Source organism: Schistocerca nitens, chromosome 2 (genome assembly GCF_023898315.1).
Source record: "Schistocerca nitens isolate TAMUIC-IGC-003100 chromosome 2, iqSchNite1.1, whole genome shotgun sequence".
Lineage (NCBI taxonomy): Eukaryota > Metazoa > Arthropoda > Insecta > Orthoptera > Acrididae > Schistocerca > Schistocerca nitens.
In genome coordinates this window covers 835,813,755-835,834,383 of record NC_064615.1, presented here as the reverse complement: position 1 = coordinate 835,834,383, position 20,629 = coordinate 835,813,755, and the positions used below count along the sequence as shown (strand labels likewise).

The following is a 20,629-nucleotide window of genomic DNA, read 5'->3' as shown; positions in this document are numbered from 1 at the left end:
TGATGATTGGATTATGCTCACGAAGAAAATTTACACTGGGACTTTGGAAGTAGTATTGACGATAATAAAACAAGAGAACATTGCACTTGTAACGCAAAGAATTTGTCCCGAGAGTTATAAAACTAGTTTGGGTGCTGTTCGACGTAAACGCAAGAGGCATGTCCCATCAGATACCACATAGGACTAACCACAATTTGCTGAAAAAAAGTTGAAGTAACAAGATTTACGAACAGCCTTGTGGAGCGATCGAAGAGAGCACATATACGGAAACCCAGACTGCTCGTTTGTCTCGTTGTCACAAGAGTCCAAGGAAACCCAAATGACAATTACATACAGAATATCCCAAAATTCAATGTCTGCTAGTTCAACGTTAACATCGCTTCAAAGTGTGTTTTACCTCTATTTTATGAGCTTTTGGTATTTGTCTTAGACAGGAGACTACAATTTCGTGAGTTAACACTTGATCGAAATTTATGTAACAGTATTCTACTCTATACAGCACTTAAAAGTATTCTGAGAATTGGCTTGCTGGTTTGGAACTAATGCTGCAACAATCAGGTGTAAATATTTCCAAATCACTCTCACTTGTCGTTCTTTGCTGATATTTCACCTGAAATGCCACTACATCAGTCTAATATCACTCCAATGTAGGTGACACAGTGCTCGCGCCTTGATGGGGGTCGGATATAAAATCCCGACCGACAACGGATATTTAAGTTACCCGTGGTGTGCATAAAACCCTTTAGGCTAATGCCAGAATTATTCCTTCGAATTCTTACAACAGATTTTCTTCCCCCTCGGTCTCCAGTCCGTTCGTACGCTTCGTCTTTAATGGCCTTGTTGAAAACCCTACTGCTCCTTCTTGTGTGTAACTATCTTATCAAAAGTATTCGAACACTTATTAATGGACATCAACATGGGGTGTGCCCACATTTCGCCTTTAGGATGCGTTAAAATCTACTGGGGACACTTACAATGTAGAGACGTTGTCCGCCGGGTCTGGAGCGATGTCAAAGGTGTTGCATTGCGTTCGCGTCGGGACTAAGAAGTCCGTATATTGTATAGCCCACAGATTATTGGCTTGTACGCGCTGCTTTGCGACAGAGTGCTTTATCAGGCTGATACAATCATCGCCTCCGCATCGTTCCTCTACTGTACGCAGGACGCAGTGCTGTCAGATGTGTTACTGTCCTTCCACATTTAGCATCTCAAGTGCAATAAAGCGCTTACACCCTAATCACGAAAAACATCCCCGTACCGTAATATCGCCTCCTCCGTTCTTTACTGATGGCACTGCCCATGATAGCAGGTAACGATCTCCGGGTGTGCACCAAACTCAAGTCCTTCTATCGGACTGCAGCACAATATTCTGTAGCTGGATGCAATCAATCCAAATCACTCGTTTGCAGTTATCCACTGCCCAGTGGCATCGCTCTTTAACGCACCTCGAGGGTCGCTTAGCACTGACAACGTAAATGTGTGAATTAAGAGGAGTTGCTGCTCGGTTACTGTGCCCCATTCCTTTTAATTGCATACGCACAGCCACTGTGCTAGCTGGGCCGCTGGCAGCACTTTGGAAGCAATGAATCCTTCCGCTGATTTCATACTGTCTTTTTCCAACCACCCTGCTCGATGCTCGGTGGTGCGTGTCTGTAAGTACACGAGGACAGTATGGTCGTGATTCAGCTGTCGTTTTTCCTTTGTATTTCCGCTTCGCAATCACAGCACACACTGTCGAGTTGGACAGCTTTTGAAGGTTCGAAATATCCGATGGATTTGTTACTCAGGTGACAGCCAATGACTAGTCCACGTCCAAAGTCATGAGCTCTCCTGCCCGGCCCGTTCTGCTGTTAATGCATACCGGCAATACAATACGCTCCGTCTCCTTTTATATTTGCGGGTCCGCCTCTCATGACTTCTAGACGTCAATTCCGCCTTTACATAGTCCCGGGTAGTTTTGATCAGATAGTGTACTTAAGAATGCAGTGCTTGATATGATATTATGAAAGGTTAAATAGTTGATGTGTACACTGAGGACAACTTAATTGAAGCGAGTGATATTTGTGAGTTCGTATGTCGGGAGTGTTTCAAACAGACTCCAGAAGTGTATCAATGAAGAATGGAAATACTTCCGAACATAAGCCAGGAGACAGGGAATCGTGTTAGATAACCCGTGTGTCTAAAACGCGCAATCTACTTTCCTAAGGCTAGAAGTTCACCGAGGCCGTTCGTCGCGTAGCACAAACGCCTCCTTGCGGTGCTTTCTCTCGCGGGAAAGAAGGAGAAACGGAACCACAGCTCACGTGTGAGCGCGCGCACTGCGACTTTCTGCTGCGTCACGTACTATACCAAGGACGGTTTAAGGCCCAAGCTGCACAAGCTACCGTTTGGGGCGCCATGCGGAGGGGAGCTGTAGATTTCTGTACAGGGCGTATCACATAGTAGCGGCCGCTTTGGCCACCAAGCTGAGAGGAGTACCAAGCGGAAGAGTAGTACACAGTGCGTACCGAAGTTAGTAAGCTGATATTGGCACGGGTGGAAATGTCTGGGGGAAAAAGGGCGCAAAATGATAAGTCACTTGTGCGGATAAATGTTCTCGAACCGGCTCCGTACTACGTGCAGGGATTTTCCCACGTATCCTAGGAAATAAACTGCGCATTATTCATCGGGTAACTGATGACACTAACTTCACTGACGCCATAATAATTACTTCCTCTTTCTTGCATAATTGTTTATATAAAGCTACACTTGCCAATTTGAACATATAGCTTGTGTTCGTGTTTTACCAAGGTGCAACCTTTGCAGAAAACGGCCGGCCAACAACGGGGTTGGTACTAGAGTTCTTTTTAAAAATTACTTCGAAACTGCAATCAGCTGTGCACTATGGCACCATCCTGTGGGACTGTATTCAGTTTTCGAATTTATATCAGAAACAAACTCAGTTGTTGACTACACAGATAGAAGGATTTCATAAGGCGAACATATTCCGTTATTTACGTGAATTGTTATTGGTCGTATGCGCCAAACGTCGTGCTCTGACCAGCCTTTAGATATTGGCAAGTTACGCGTAGTATCGATGTTGTGGTGGTGGTTGTTAACGCTATATTTAGGCACCAATTACATTATCTGAGCATGGTTCCTAATGAAGGAAATTAGCAATCATGTTTTGAGGCCAAAGACGCTGTTGTGTTTGTACGGTTTTTTACAAAACTCCTGTTATTGCGTGATTGCCATCTTCGAATTATCTGTGAAAAATACATAGTTTGGTTCAACATTTCGAATTTTTAAGTATAATTTAACCTATTGTAGAATTACTGTTTGCTACGTACGTCACATAGTCTTGGTACTTGTGTGACACCTGTGTGACAGTGCTGTCACATTGTAAGTTTGCTCCTTTGATCCTGTTGGATCTATAATAGATTTTAGATTTTTCTTGGAACAGTTATTTACATAGTTTAACTACGAAAGTTTATTTCATAATGTCTCCTGGCAGCTATATTGGCAGTGGAGTCAGTGATGTAGTTTCCTTCTTTGGTATTCTCCATGTCGCATCTTTGTTCTTATTAGCTATATTGTATGCCATCACGCAGAGATAGGCCTATTTTAATAAACAATATAATTAAACACAGCAGTGCCTTTGCTTCTTGACATAATGTCCTTAAATGACATTCGACGCAGCCGGCCCAGATGAGTACAGATCATCATCTAACTGTTGTTCATATTATAACACGATGAAGAAGACTCCAATTAATAACGAATAATACAGATCGCTGTGTTTCACTCAGCTGAAGAGGTCGCGTTTTACAAATTTACAGCTGACATTGCAATTCTGGCAGAGACGGCAAACGACTTGGAAGACAGTTAAAAGGAATGGGGTTACAAGATGAATAACAAAAGTAAAACAAGTGGTGGTGGTGGTGGTGGTGGTGGTGGTGGTGTTATTGTCTTCAGTCCTGAGACTGGTTTGATGCAGCTCTCCATGCTACTCTATCCCGTGCAAGCTTCATCTCCCAGTACCTACCGCAACCTACATCCTTCTGAATCTGCTTAGTGTATTCATCCCTTGGTCTCCCTCTACGATTTTTACCCTCCACGCTACCCTCCAGTACTAAATTGGTGATCACTCTGTCTCAGAACATGTCCTACCAACCGATCCCTTCTTCTAGTCAAGTTGTGCCACAAACTTCTCTTCTCCCCAATTCTCTTCAATACTTCCTCATTAGTTATGTGATCTACCCATCTAATCTTCAGCATTCTTCTGTAGCACCACATTTCGAAAGCTTCTATTCTCCTCTTGTCCAAACTATTTATCGTCCATGTTTCACTTCCATACATGGTTACGCTCCATACAAATACTTTCAGAAATGACTTCATGACACTTAAATCTATACTCAATGTTAACAAATTTCTCTTCTTCAGAAACGCTTTCTTTGTCATTGCCAGTCTACATTTTATATCCTCTCTACTTCGACCATCATTTATTTTGCTCCCCAAATAGCAAAACTCCTTTACTACTTTAAGTGTCTCATTTCCTAATCTAATACACTCAGCATCACCCGATTTAATTCTACTACATTCCATTATCCTCGTTTTGCTTTTGTTGGTGTTCACCTTATATCCTCCTTTCAAGACACTGTCCATTCCGTTCAACTGCTCTTCCAAGTCCTTTGCTGTCTCTGACAGAATTACAATGTCATCGACGAACCTCAAAGTTTTTATTTCTTCTCCATGGATTTTAATACCTACTCCGAATTTTTCTTTCGTTTCCTTTACTGCTTGCTCAATATACAGATTGAATAACATCGGGGTGAGCTACAACCCTGTCTCACTCCCTAACCACTGCTTCCGTTTCATGCCCTCTACTCTTGCAACTGCCATCTGGTTTCTGTACAAATTGTAAATAGCCTTTCGCTCCCTGTATTTAACCCCTGCCACCTTCATATTTTGAAAGAGTATTCCAGTCAACACTGTCAAAAGCTTTCTCTAAGTCTACAAATGCTAGAAACATAGGTTTGCCCTTCCTTAATCTAGCTTCTAAGTCGTAGGGTCAGTATAGCATCACGTGTTCCAACATTTCTACGGAATCCAAACTGATCTTCCCCGAGGCCGACTTCTACCAGTTTTTCCATTCATCTGTAAAGAATTCGCGTTAGTGTTTTGCAGCTGTGACTAATTCAACTGATAGTTCGGTAATTTTCACATCTGTCAACACCTGCTTTCTTTGGGATTGGAATTATTATATTCTTCTTGAAGTCTGAGGGTATTTCGCCTGTTTCATACATCTTGCTCACCAGATGGTAGAGTTTTGTCAGGACTGGCTCTCCCAAGGCTGTCAGTAGTTCTAATGGAATGTTGTCAACTCCCAGGGCCTTGTTTCGACTTAGGTCTTTCAGTGCTCTGTCAAACTCTTCACGCAGTATCTTATCTCCCATTTCATCTTCATCTACATCCTCTTCCATTTCCATAATATTGTCCTGAAGTACATCGCCCTTGTAAAGACCCTCTATATACTCCTTCCAACTTTCTGCTTTCCCTTCTTTGCTTAGAACTGGGTTTCCAACTGACCTCTTGAGATTCATGCAAGTGGTTCTCTTTTCTCCAAAGGTCTCTTTAATTTTCCTGTAGGCAGTATCTATCTTACCCCTAGCGATACTCGCTTCCACATCCTCACATTTGTCCTCTAGCCATCCCTGCTTAGCAATTTTGCACTTCCTGTCGATCTCATTTTTGAGACGTTTGTATTCCTTTTTGCCTGCTTCATTTACTGCATTTTTATATTTTCTCCTTTCATCAATTAAATTCAATAGATCTTCTGTTACCCAAGCATTTCTACTAGCCCTCGTCTTTTTACCTACTTGATCCTCTGCTGCCTTCACTACTTCATCCCTCACAGCTACCCATTATTCTTCTGCTGTATTTATTTCCCCCATTCCTGCCAATTGTTACCTTATGCTCTCCCTGAAACTCTCTACAACCTCTGGTTCTTTCAGTTTATCCAGGTCCCATCTCCTTAAATTCCCACCTTTTTGCAGTTTCTTCAGTTTTAATCTACAGATCGTAACCAATAGATTGTGGTCAGAGTCCACATCTGCCCCTGGAAATGTCTTTAAATATAAAACCTGGTTCCTAAATCTCTGTCTTACCATTATATAATTTATCTGATACCTTCTAGTATCTCCAGGAGTCTTCCATGTATACAACCTTCCTTTATGATTCTTGAACCAAGTGTTAGCTATGATTAACTTATGTTCTGTGCAAAATTCTACCAGGCGGCTTCCTCTTTCATTTCTTAGCCCCAATCCATATTCACCTACTACATTTCCTTCTCTCCCTTTTCCTACTACCGAATTCCAGTCACCCATAACTATTAAATTTTCGTCAACCTTCACTATCTGAATTATTTCTTTTATTTCTACATTTCTTCAATTTCTTCGTCATCTGCAGAGCTAGTTGGCATATAAACTTTACTACTGTAGTAGGCGTGGGCTTCGTATCTACCTTTGCCACAATAATGCGTTCACTATGCTGTTTCTAGTAGCTTACCCGCATTCCTATTTTCCTATTCATTATTAAACCTACTCCTGCATTATCCCTATTTGATTTTGTGTTTATAACCCTGTATTCACCTGACCAGAAGTCTTGTTCCTCTTGCCACCGAACTTCACGAATTCCCATTATATCTAACTTTAACCTATCCATTTCCCTTTTTAAATTTTCTAACTTACCTGCCCGATTAAGGGATCTGACATTCCACGCTCCGATCCGTAGAACGCCAGTTTTCTTTCTCCTGATAACGACATCCCCTTGAGTAGTCCCCGCCCGGAGAACCGAATGGGGGACTATTACCTCCGGAATATTTTACCCAAGAGGACGCCATCATCATTTAACCATACAGTAAAGCTGCATGCCCTTGGGAAAAATTACGGCCGTAGTTTCCCCTTGCTTTTAGCCGTTCGCAGTACCACAACAGCAAGGCCGTTTTGGTTAGTGTTACAAGGCCAGATCAGTCAATCATCCAGTCTGTTGCCCTTGCAACTACTGAAAAGGCTCCCGCCCCTCTTCAGGAACCACACGTTTGTCTGGCCTCTCAACAGATACCCCTCCGTTGTGGTTGCACCTACGGTACTGCTATCTGTATCGCTGGGGCACGCAAGCCTCCCCACCAACGGCAAGGTCCATGGTTCATGGGGGGAAAACAAGTGTAATCTAGTTGAATTCAGTCACGCGATCTCGAGATAATTGCATTAGGAGCAAAATAATTGACAATGGCCGAAGTAGAAAGGATTAAAATGCAGGCAGACTAGCAAGAGAAAAATGCTAACATTGAATATAAATTGCGGTGATAGTAAGTCCTGTCTGGAGTACAGCCTTGTACGGAAGTGAAACGTTAAAAATAAACAGTCTAGACCAGTAGAGAATGTAAACTTATGAAGTAGGTTGCAGTAGTTTTAAGGAAGATCGTTTGACATTAGTGCTTGTCGACGTTCAGGAAGACATTCGGGGTTTGAAGAGGATATTCTAAACATTAATCCACAATGATCAACGCCAGAGTATTCGATAACTGGCAAATGTGATGAACTGTGATCATTTGCATGCAATATGAAATGTTCAAAAATTAGTATACAGCATCCCCTAAACCAAAATCACAAAAATCAGTTCATCAATTGGATCGTGAACAACAACAACAACAACAATTCCTGTCCTGTGTCGATACTGATGACGAGAAATGTTAACTTTATGCTAACATAAGGAAAATAAAGGAATAGTTGACCCCAAACATAACAGCAACTCCCCAAACAAAGACCTGCGCGCATCCACAAAAGATAGTGTTATGCATCTGGTGAAGTAGAATCTGTGTGGTGTACTATGAATTGCCTCCGCGAGGTGTAACCGTCACTGCTGACATTTATTGTCAACAACTGAGGAATATGCAGGCGCAATCCAAGAACAACGATCAGGATGACTGCGTGAAGTGATCTCAACGATAATGCCTGCCCGCATTCTCCTAGACTGACAAAAATCGTTACACACGAGTAAGGTTGGGAAATCATTCCGCAGCCACCTTATTCACCTGACCTTGTGCCCTCAGATTTTCATCTTCTCTGCTCCCTATCGAACAGCCTTCAAGGAACTTCCTATCCGGATTAAAATGCGCTCCAAACATGGCTCGATGAGTTCTTCGCCTCAAAACCGTGTGATTTCTACAGTCGCAGAATCTAAAACTTACCCCAGCGTTTGCAGACTGCTGAAGGGGAATATATTACTGATGACTAAAGTCTCTGTTATCTGTCTCTATTGTGTACTTGCGGAAAAACTTTACGAAGTTCTGTATCAACCGAATAGTAACAGCAAAATGAGTCGAGTGGCCTACATACGTAATGGTTCAGCATGCTTGACAAGTACACATGCTTGAGCGTGTGACTGAAATTTGCACAAGCGTCAGGAGTGTAAAGGCAGCTTGATGCTCGATCGATGCTCGTGGAAGCGTTCTAGCGTGTTCACGCCTGAGCATGGATATCAAGAAGTCAGAAGCATTCGAAAGTGATTAGATTTAATTTTTATTTGCTCCTTTTACATTAAATTCTGCAGATTGTACCATATGTGGGACAAGTCAAAGAATAAAATATTACACGGAAGAAAAGAGAAGAAAAACAGCAGTTTTGGTGGCATGTCTACCACGATCGGTTGATCCAGGAATAGTATTTTCGTTCCTTTACTCCACAAACAGCGTTTCCGCTTCTTTTCTTTCCATGATAAGCTGAAAAGTCGCCCAAGACAGCGCGTCGTCATCCGAGCTCTACATTTTTCTGGTAAACTGATACTTGTACAAGCAACTTGAGCCATTGGAGGCGCGACAAATTTTCGCATGCTTGCGCGAGGAATCTGCGCATGCTTGAGCAAGCACGCTTGCTTATGCGTGGTTGTCAACCATGCAGTTACGTGTTTAGCCACCTTAAGGTGAAACAGCTTTGGCGTCTGCCTGTATACTGCACAGCTCATAACGGACGATACTTCGCACCGTTATTATTCACTTTTCCTTACCCTCACGCGAATGACGCGACGGTAAATGCCAGTCTGTGCATATTTGCACGCGCACTAATATCGCTCGTCTTGATCTTGTTGTCCTATGAGATATGTGTGTAAAGTCTGTCCCAGATGTGTGTTCCCCACTCCTGGCCAGTCAGCCTTTCACACAACGAAGGGCGGTTCTTGCATATATTTCCGTGCAAGCTTCTTAAAATCGTAACAATGAGCGTTACTGTCTGCAGCGAAATGTACGCTTTTTTGAGAGTTTGCGAGGTAGTATGATAACGATTACTCGGCTAGCATCACTGTGAGGAAAGGTGCGACGGAAAAAGTATGCAGCGAAGTTCAATGGAGCATTGAACGGAAGACAGAAGATTTAACGTCCTACCCACAACGTCATTCGAAACGGAGCATAAGACTCGAATGGGGAAACAAATCTTCCGTGCCCTATTCGAACGATTCATCGCGCCATTTGGCCTACGCGGTTTAGATCAGCCACAACGTTAAATTGGTTGACCGGAGACGGTTTGAACCGCCGACATTCCGAACGTGGGTCCAATGTCACCAGAGATTAAAAACTCTGTTGATGTACTGAGTGTAGCTGTTACGCCTTGGGATATTCCTGAATAGATAAACTGGTGCACACTTTTTACCTGTGGTGGTGGTGGTGGTGGTAGTGGTGGTTAGTGTTTAACGTCCCGTCGACAACGAGGTCATTAGAGACGGAGCGCAAGCTCGGGTTAGGGAAGGATTGGGAAAGAAATCGGCCGTGCCCTTTCAAAGGAACCATCCCGGCATTTGCCTGAAACGATTTAGGGAAATCACGGAAAACCTAAATCAGGATGGCCGGAGACGGGATTGAACCGTCGTCCTCCAGAATGCGAGTCCAGTGTACTTTTTACCTGTACGTAACTTTCATCCACGTAACTGACTGAACGATCGGCTATAGCTCATAACGGCAAACAATTCCTTCGATCTCCGATCCGACTTGGGGCAATCCAATACACTAAAACACTCAAGAAAAGGCAAGAAAAGATGATACTGTTTTATTTTCAAGATTTTGATAATTTTGCAGAATTTATCAGCTTGCTATCACTAACGCTGAGTAAGCAAATGTTTCTCTTACTTAATATCAAATTTTAGCTTTACTTCTAGACGTTGGATGAGTTTACCTAATAAAAGAGCATCAGTGATTCATCGGTATGCCTCTTGTCTGACTGGTCGTTTACTAATGTGTTTATGTTTTTATTTATTTATTTTTTTTAGAACAAAAGTGCCTCTGCTATTCCTCTTAAGGCGTGACAATGGAGAATATATCACACAGATGGCACAACTTTTGAAGTTTTCCGAATGTACGGGAGATCAGTATTAGGATTTTTCCATCTAATATTTCTGAAGGTGCAGTTATACAGAATAAGAGAAAGATCTACATGGACTTGTCACAATGAAGTGACGCAGTAATTTAGTGCTCTGTATGTTTCCCAGATGACATGTACACAGGCTGGTATTGCCCGTTAAGTTAAACAGAGACACCGGAAATGGACGACACTTGGTATTATGATGATGACCACCACCACCACCACCACCACCACCACCACCACCACCATCACCATTGTTGTTTGGATTATGGGGCGGTCAACTGCGCGGTTATCAGCGCCCGTACAGATTCCCAACCTTTTCTCAGTCAAATCTTGCCACATGCATGAATGATAAAATGATGAGGACAACACGAACACCCAGTCATCTAGAGGTAGGTGAAAATCCCTGACTCCCCCGGGAATCGAATCCGTGACCCCGTGCTCGGGAAGCGAGAACGCGACCGTGAGACCACGAGCTGCAGACTGCAGCCGTTGAGGCTTTGCAGTTGACTACAACGCCACTAAATGTCAAGGATCTTACGCCGATTGGACTGTAGGTGTGGACATTAAATTAAACTAATAAGCGTATATGTTGGCTGTAGCATGTCCCACGTCGCTCTGTGACCAGCCACGAAAAGCAGGAACGTCAACCGATATCCAAGTGGCGCTAGAAATCTGTTACACTAACGATGTGATCTGGCACTTTGAGAATTAATTTCCATTGACAATTAATTGCAGAAGACTAAGTAACGTTAATTATATCTTCTGTGGACAGTTTAAATCGGTGGTGGATTACTGTGTAGCAAAGCAGTTGATGTGCTCTGGTAGATCCAGAAACCGACCACTGCGAGGCAAAGTAACCCGTAAATGACAAATAGAAATAATTACTACAATAAAACAGTCCACCTTCGTGGTTAAGTGGTCAGGGCGTCTGGCTGCCAAGCGGCGAACTCTGGCTCGGTTCCCGATGCTGCCAGGGATTTTTTTTCCTTTGTGTGATTTGGACGGGCTGCAGCTAGTCTCTTGATGGCTAATCTGGGAACTACTTGCATGAAAAACGGCGGTTTCCAGGTTCCGACGGTTGACAACAGCTGGGAGAGGGGTTTGCTGACCACACGTCCTTCTGTATCGAATGTAGTGACGCGCCAGAAGCGGGGGCTCAAACAGCGGCCAGTCTTTAGGGCCTGATCACGGGGTTTATTTTTAACGTAATAGGGTCAATACCACACGGTGAAACAACACTTTAGAAGTCGCCTTTCGGAAAGATCAATGTTTTATTTAATTTCTGAAAAACCACAGCACCAGACACCGTTGTTTCAGAATTACCACCACGAATGTTACAAACACACTCATCATGCTGTACGACTGTTTAACAGTGACTAGACTACGCTGGTGGAGATGCATTTACTTTCCCCTGCCTCGTGATGGCTGGGTGTTGTGTGCTGTCCTTAGGTTAGTTAGGTTTAAGTAGTTCTAAGTTCTAGGGGACTTATGACCACAGCAGTTGAGTCCCATAGTGCTCAGAGCCATTTGAACCATTTGAACTTTCCCCTGTATCCTGCATTGGAGGATGTTAATATCCGTGTTGGCAGGCCTGCACATCAGAAGTATTTAGCGACTCCTTGTGCCTTTCGAAGCAGACGTTTCGATTTTTCAAAGGAAGAAAGGATGCTTAGGGTCTAATTTACCGCCGACATCGCGGTGACCAAAGGCGGAGCACAAGTTCGGATTGTTTGAAGGACGGGGAAGGAAACCATCCTGGCATTTGCCTGGGGTGATTTAGGGAAACCACAGGAAACCTTAATCTGGATGTCCAGACGCGGATTTGGAACACTCCCGAATAAGAGCCCAGTGTGCAAACCACAGAGCAACCTCGCTCGGTCGATTTTTAAATATCGGTGAATGATGTTTATGGTGAACGTACATGATTAATTTTAGCAATGGCATGAGGAATCAGAGGAGATTGTGGTGGTTTAGAAGCACGTACAGATCAAGATATTTTAACAAGGAAGACATTTTCATTGACGACTTCAGGATTACTGCAAAAACAACCGTATGGTTAAACAGCGAGAAAGAAGCAACAAAGTATCAAAAATAAAAAAATAACCAAGGCTGGTGAAAGCAATGCTGAAGTAGCTGCGTCTAGGAAGTGTTTATGATAGCTTACGAAACACTGACTGTTCCGCGCGCCAGATTAACGACACTTGACCTGGTCCACCGGCCAACGTACGTAAGGTTTTACATGGTTTACCACGTTCATTTGGATAAATACCGCGCTGTATTTGTCTCCCCATCTGAGAAAACACGACACAAAAACAGTTAACCAAAACTGGATATACTTTTAGGCAGGGAGCAGTCTGCAATCCTTATTTGCAGAAAATAAACTCATTTTCCATCTGTCGATCGCTCTTTTTATTATCTCTGACCGGTTACTGGCAGTGTCTGCTATCTTCAAATCATTTCTCGTAGTTACAGAGTAACCAGTCAAGAGAATTATCAGATTCACTGTCATATACTCACGTCTATGATAGCTAAACGGTGTTCCGTTATGCCACGTTACTGTGTGAGAATAAGATATGGACTACATTGCCCGAAAATGGTCTGTTTGAGACGATAAAAACAGATGAGAAATAAGTTCTTTTTTTTAATAACAGTTAAAATATTAAACACGTTAGAAACTTGAGTCCCTAAGGCTAACAGCCGGGGCGGCGGGAAGGGCAGCCAGCCACGAAGTGAAAATAATCGACCACTCATGATGTATCAGATCCCGCTACAGAAAAGAAACACACCAAGGGGAAGAAAATAGCCAGAATAACAACGAATACAAATGTTTTACAAGAGGTTTGCTAGTTTCTAGCAATTACAGTCGCTTAGCAGTCGGAAGGCACCAGATAAGATTCTACAAATATTATGCGAAAGAACCTATTCTCCTTCTAACAGCAGTTTACCGAAGATCGCTGGAGCAACGAAGGGTACGTAGGAACTGAAAAAAAAAAGCGCAGGTCATGTCCATTTTCAAGAAGAGCTGCAGGGCAGATGTAGACCTGTATCGTTGAAGTCAATCTGTTTTAGAATTACAGGGCACTTTTACGCTGAATGACGACTTATTTGGAAAACGGAAATCTCTATAAAAATCAACACTGATTCCGCAAACAAGCCTTGCGAAACTGACCACTCTGTTCCTTCAAGAGATCTATAGCACTGTAGACGGCACTCTGGTTGATCCCGTGTTGCTTGACTTCTGAAAGGGGTTTGACACCGTCCCGCACTGCCTTTTAGTGATAAAATACGTGCTTATCGAGTATCGGACCAGATTCGCGACTAGATTCAACAGTTCCTTGTAGAAATGACAACACATCTCTCTTAAACAAAATCGACAAATGTAAAGTTAATTTCCGAAGTATCCCAAGGAAATGTAATAGGGTCGTTATTAGAATGAGATTTTCACTTTGCAGCGGAGTGTGCGCTGATATGAAACTTCCTGGCAGATTAAAACTGTGTGCCAGACCGAGACTCGAACTCGGGACCTTTGTCTTTTGCGGGCAAGTACTCAAGTGGAAGGTAGGAGACGAGGAACTAGCAGAAGTAAAGCTGTGAGGACGGGGCGTGAGCCGTGCTTGGGTAGCTCAGCTGGTAGAGCTCTTGCCCGCTAAAGGCAAAGGTCCCGAGTTCGAGTCTCGGTCCGGTACACTGTTTTAATCTGCCAGAAAGTTTCAGGACCGTTATTGTTTACAATGTATCTAAATGATATATAGAAAGCATCGGAAGCTCTAAGACTGTTTGCAGATGATGTAGTTGTTTATAACAAAGGAGCAAAGAGGAGAGCAGAGGAGTGATAAATGGTCCAGGCAACGTAACACATTGCGCATACATAGGAAAAGAAATCCACTACTGTATCACTACGCTATTTACGAGAAACTGCTAGAAACATTATCTACCGTAAAATATCCAAGAGTAACTACTCAGATAGACCTTAAGTGAAATAACCACATAAAATAAAAAGGAGAAACAGCAGTTGCCAGACAGATTCATAGGAAGAATCTTAAGAAAACACGTCTACTAAGAAAGTGGCTTATAAAGCGCATGTTCGACTGATTCTCGAGTATTGTTCATCAATATGGGATCCTTATCAGGTAGGACTGATAGAAGAGATGGAGAAGATCCAATGTAGAGCGGAGAGTTTCGTCAGGGGATCGTTTCGTCGGCGCGAAAGATTTACAGAGATCCTCAACAGACTCCATTAGCAGACGTTACAAGAGAGGTGTGGTGCATCATCATGGAGATGTTTACAATTGAAATTTCGAGAAATTACTTTCCGGAATGAGGTGGACAAATATTACTTCTTCCTACGTACATTTCGCGTAATGACCACGACGAGAAAATTCGCGAAATTAGAGCCAATAGAGAGGCTTACCGACAACCATTCTTCCCACAAGCCATTCGCGACTGGAGCAGCTAGGGGGATTAGATGGTGATACCAGACGTACCCTCCGCTACGCACCTTTAAGTGGCTTGCGGAGTATGGTGTAGATGTCTTTCGTGAAGGTACTGTAAAGCCACTTAGCTGTCAATCGCTGCGTGGTATCATCTATGGTTATGTCACTCTCCATAATCACTGTATTTATCTTTGGGAAAGTAACGAACTTGATATTTGAGGAGTGCAGTTGAGTTGTGGAGTTATTTGTTGCATTATACGACTGACTACCCGAAAGTAGCAATTACGTAATTCACAATCTTGCAGCACCAATTTCACTGCTAATTACTTAACTACCAAAAGAATACTTCCCACAATGACACGCTAGCATTTGCCTCAAGACTGTCCGTAGAAAGCGATTCTCCCATTAAAATATGTAAACAGCAGCAAATGCGTATTTGGTATGTGTTGCTAAACCACTGGTAACATCAGATACATAAATTGGTTGATTGGTTGGTTGGTTGGTTGGTTGGTTTGGAGTGAAATGGACAAAACTGCGGGGTGATCAGTCCTTTCATCCGTTGAGTGGCAAACCAGGAGTATTCGTGAAAGGAAGGAGGCGAAAGGCGGATCTTGGAAAGCCTAAGTGTAACCAACAACATAAACAAAAAACAGGCAAAGCCCATAAAAAAGACAGTACAGACAAGCTGTTAAAAGATCATTTAAGAAAAGGCATTAAAACCAAGAAATGAAAGAGAATAAAAAGGTGGAAAGAACAGGTCAGGCTGGACCACCCAGCTAGGTCCAACAATGGACAGGGTGGGGGGGGGGGGGGGGGGAGATGGGTGCCTACCTTACAGGGATATATAAATATTATATCTTCTTCATAATGATTATTGCGTATCGCTATCACGGCCATCTAGAAGAAAGTTTAGGAGTTAACATCCCTCGACGATTAAGTCACTAGCAATCTAAGACAGGCTTGGGTTGGTGGTGATGGATTAGGGAGGAAATCTAGCGCGCCCTTTCGACGGAAGAATCTTGGCATACACCTCAAACTATTTAGAGGAATCACAGAAGACCTAAAGCTGGACGGACGACTTTAAACTCCACCCGCCGTCCTGCATTGCTTATTATCACGACTAAACCAACACAGTATTCTTTGAACACAAAATCTCATGCCAGAGGCGGGATCGAAACCATCTGCCCCATCACCAACATATAGTGGTTAAAGATGAAAGTGCACCTCTGAGGCCAGCCGATGTGGCCGTGCGGTTCTAGGCGCTTCAGTCTGGAACCGCGTGACCGCTACGGTCGCAGGTTCGAATCCTGCCTCGGGCATGGATGCGTGTGATGTCCTTAGGTCAGGTAGGTTTAAGTAGTTCTAAGTTCTAGGGGACTGATGACCACAGATGTTAAGTCCCATAGTGCTCAGGGCCATTTGAACCATTTGCACCTCTGAGAAGAAACGATATGCGACGCGACACTTGTTGGTGCGACACTTGATACAATATGCCATGCGATGGGACTCACCATACAACAAGCAACAAGACTGCACGAACCATGTTTCTCAGTTGCAATCATGAACACTTCTAAAGAGGACGTCATTGGAGCTTATTATTTAAAGCTCTAGAAATTGAAAAAGGAAACGAAGTACTGGGCGGATCAGAACAACGCCATAAATATCGAACATTGTTCAGCTGTGATTTCTCGTCAGTTCTCCCAACGCCGGCCGAAGTGGCCGTGCGGTTAAAGGCGCTGCAGTCTGGAACCGCAAGACCGCTACGGTCGCAGGTTCGAATCCTGCCTCTGGCATGGATGTTTGTGATGTCCTTAGGTTAGTTAGGTTTAACTAGTTCTAAGTTCTAGGGGACTAATGACCTCAGCAGTTGAGTCCCATAGTGCTCAGAGCCATTTTTTTGAGTTCTCCCAACATGAACACAAATTCCACGACTTCTACAGAATGAGTCCAGGGGCGTTCCATTTTTTGCAGCCAATACTTATCAGCCAACGTGAAAAAACAGGAAACCTATTTTGACTTGCTATCTACTGTTAAAGAGCTACTCATTAAAATAAGTTTGTGCAAATGTGTGAATGACTTAACAACACCATAACGAAAAGTTTACTTTTTGTAAGACCACCTTGTATGGCATTTTATTCAGTGTAATACATATATTAACAATGGCAACGAATTAATAAAGGTAGAATAGTATTTCTACAACTTAATTTTCGCAACGTTGTAAAAGAGTCTGTTTCAGGAGTATTTAGGAGAAACTTTTCTGGATTTGAAGTTCGGTGTGTCACCATCGATGGTGTAGCATTGGTCATAAAATGCATATACGGCTATAACAATGGCGAAAAGCCAAGTGTTGGAATGTTACAGCGTTCTGGAACTGTTTGAAGCGACATATTTATCCGTCTAGATTAGGTTGGAAGGTGTCAATTTGGTCACGAGTTGACAAAGCCTACTAATACAAAATGCAGACAGACCTGTAGCGTAGACCGAATTTCACGTTTGGTTCATAGTTAACGAACGCTTCATAATTTTAAAAAACTGCAAAAGCATGAGATCAAATAACTGTAACATGAATGAGTCGCACTTGGAACAAGTCAAATTCATGCAGCTATCTTGGTTCCACAGTTTGTAGGAATGCGAGATGGAAAGAACACACAGTCTACACAGCAGGTAAAGTAGGTGGGAGGCTCCGATTCATTAGCAGGGTTCTGGAAAAACGCAACCATTCATCCAGAGAAGTTTGTTTACAAAACACTCCTATGACCCATACCAGATAGGACAAACAGGGCTTTATGAACGTATACGAAGAACGTGCACAAATCGTCAGATTTTTTTAACGCTGGAAGGGGGTTAATTGGGTGCTGATGAAACTGAACTGGCAGACACTTAACAGAGACGCCTATCATCCCGCAAGAACCTGTTTACAAAGTTTCAGAAACTGTAAAAAGTGAGAAAAGCTGACGTGTGAAAATTACCGAACTATCAGCGTAACAAGTCAAGGTTGCAAAATACTAACACGAATTCTTTACAGCGGAATGGAAAAACTGGTAGAAACCGACCTCAGGGAAGAACAGTTTGGATTTCGGAGAAATGTAGGAACACGTGAGTCAATACTGACGCTAATTCTGTTAAAAGATAAGTTAAGGAAAGGAAAGGAAAACGTACGTCTATACCGTTTGTGGACTTACAGAAAATGGCAAATCTACATCTATACTATTTCTAGATTTACAGAAAAAGCTTTTGACAGTGTTGACTGGAATACTCTTACAAATTCTGATGCCAGAGGGGTAAAATACAGGGAGCGAAAGACTGTTTACGACTTGTACAGAAACCAGAGGGCAGTTATATGACGGGGGGTGGGGGGAGGCAGGAAAGGCAAGCAGTGGTTGAGAAGGGAGAGACAAGGTTATAGTCTATCCCCGATGTTATTCAGTCTGTACATTGAGCAAGCAGCAAAGGAAACTAAAGAAAAAATTGGAGTAGGCGTTAAAGATCTGGGAGAAGAAATAAAAACTTTCAGGTTTGCCTTTGACATAGTAATTCTGTCAGACAGCAAAGGACTTGGAAGCCCAGTTGAATGGAATGGACAGTGTCTTGAAATGATATAATATGAACATCCACAAAAGCAAAGCAAGGATGGTGGAATGTTCTCAGATTAAATCAGGTGATGCTGACGGAATTTGATTAGGAAACGAGACACAAAGTAGTATATGAGTTTTGCGATTAGTAAAATAACTGATGGTCAAAGCAGAGGATATAAAATGTAGACTGGCTATGGCAAGGAAAGCGTATCTGAAGAGAAATTTGTTAACGTGGAATATAGATCTGAGTGTTAGGGAGTCTTGTCTGAGGGTGAAAATGGCTCTGAGCACTATGGAACTTAACATCTGAGGTCATCAGTTCCCTAGAACTTAGAACTACTTAAACCTAACTAACCTAAGGACATCACACACATCAATGCGCGAGGCAGGATTCGAACCTGCGACCGTAGCCTAGAACCGCTCGGCCACTGTCTGAGGGTATTTGGATGGACTGTAGCCGTGTACAGAAGCAAAACATGAAATATAAACAGTTTAGATAAGAAGAAAATAGCTTTTGAAATGTGGTGCTGCAGAAGAATGGTTAAGATTAGACGAGTAAATAACGTAACTAATGTGGAGCTACTGAATAGAATTGAAGAAACAAGAAATTTGCGGCACAGCTCTATTAAAAGAAGGGATCAGTTCATATGACACTTTCTGAGACATCAAGTGATTCTCAATTTAATATTGGAGTGAAGTGTGGGGGGTAAAAAATCTTAGAGATAGGCCAAGCGATAAACACAGTAAACAGTAGTTATTCGGACATGAGGTTTTCACAGGATAGAGTAACATGGAGAGCTGGATCAAACCAGTCTTCGTACAGAAGACCACAACAACACAGTAAAAACGTACTGAAGACTCCTACATATCGCTCGCATAGAACACCAGAAGAAAATTTTTTGACTGATCACAGCACACACCATGCATGGAACGGGTTTCCTTAATACGTTGTACAATAGGAAGTGCACCTTGTCATGCACTTCAGTGGTATACACATAGCCACAAATAGACTGGAAGGTAATTCGGAAAAACCTTATTTCACCATAGATAAAAAGAGTCCGACGAGTGTTTATGTACATACATGGTATACAAAGTACGGAAAATGCTTGAGGATACGGGGGGCGTTGGGGACCGTCACACACACTAAATAACTCTCTACAAAATCCCATGTCACCAAGGATGTAAACACTGCCTTCGAATTCAGCCCGCATACGAACTGTAATCTGCACTAGATACGTATTCTGTTTTCTGAAAATGGACTTGGGCTCGTCACATCTTCCGACTGAATAAATCTAGTCGACGAAAGCACGACGCTGTGTTGTTTTCTCTCCCCCCTTATTGTAGCTGCAAACAGCCGCCGAGCACAACACAGGAGCTACTGCGGACAGTGGCGACGCGGTGGGCGTCGCCGGCGACTCACCAGGAGCAGGCCGTGTGCGGCCATCCCTGTGGCGACGCGACGTCTGGCGGTGCTGTGGCGCTGCGCTCGCTGGTCGCTACCTGGGTCTGGGTCGGGGTCGCTGCTGGCAGCTCCGCATCTCGCCTCACCACTTCTCGCCGCTAGGCCGAGCGCTCTTCCTGCTCGCTCGTCCTTCCGATCCTCTCGGGCCGCCGTCGCGTAGGGCACTGCAGGCGCTCGCAGCCAGCCGCGTTACCGTAAGCCAGAAAAAAAGCCGCGCCTTCAAGTGGGTCAGCGCAGACAGGCCGAGGGGGAGGGGGGCGCCGTCCCGTTACGCGCAGCCCGGCAGATGTGTGTCGTGACACACTGGGCGCACCGCGCTCCGCGCATGCGCGCTTCAGGTGCGTCTGCCGGTAAACACAGGCAGTGCGGCAGCGGCTTGCACCGCCGCAGGCCGAGTAAGTGTCGCTGGGTGGGTGCCGGTCTCGTTCAGCCAAAATTCGATGACGCGACGCCAGCGGATTTTGTCCGTGTTACCGGGCTCAACTCCCTGCCAGAGACAGTCGTTCTCAGGAGGTTGTGGCTCCTCTGGCTACACAGCAACTCAAAAACAGAGCTGCAAAATGCTGTAGGCATTCGTTTACTCACAGGGAACCTCCCCATCGCACCCCCCTCAGATTTTGTTATAAGTTGGCACAGTGGATAGGCCTTGAAAAACTGAACACACACCAATCGAGAAAACAGGAAGAAGTTGTGTGGAACTAGGAAAAAAAATAAGCAAAATATACAAACTGAGTAGTCCATGCGCAAGATAGGCAACATCAAGGATACTGT

The 20,629-nt window shown here is 43.6% G+C and overlaps 1 protein-coding gene across 2 annotated transcripts in view; it reads right to left on the bottom strand.

Moving 5' to 3' along the window:
• LOC126234665 (protein spaetzle 4) overlaps positions 1-20,014 on the bottom strand; it is a 59,642-nt gene extending 39,628 nt beyond the window's left edge. The window contains exon 1 of one of the 2 annotated variants that reach the window (XM_049943400.1): positions 19,817-20,014. In XM_049943400.1, coding sequence (XP_049799357.1) covers positions 19,817-19,840 — 24 coding nt within the window. In that variant the 5' untranslated portion in view covers positions 19,841-20,014. The remainder of the gene's footprint in view (positions 1-19,816) is intronic. The other variant, XM_049943402.1, reaches the window with a different exon arrangement.
• Positions 20,015-20,629: the final 615 nt, after the last annotated feature.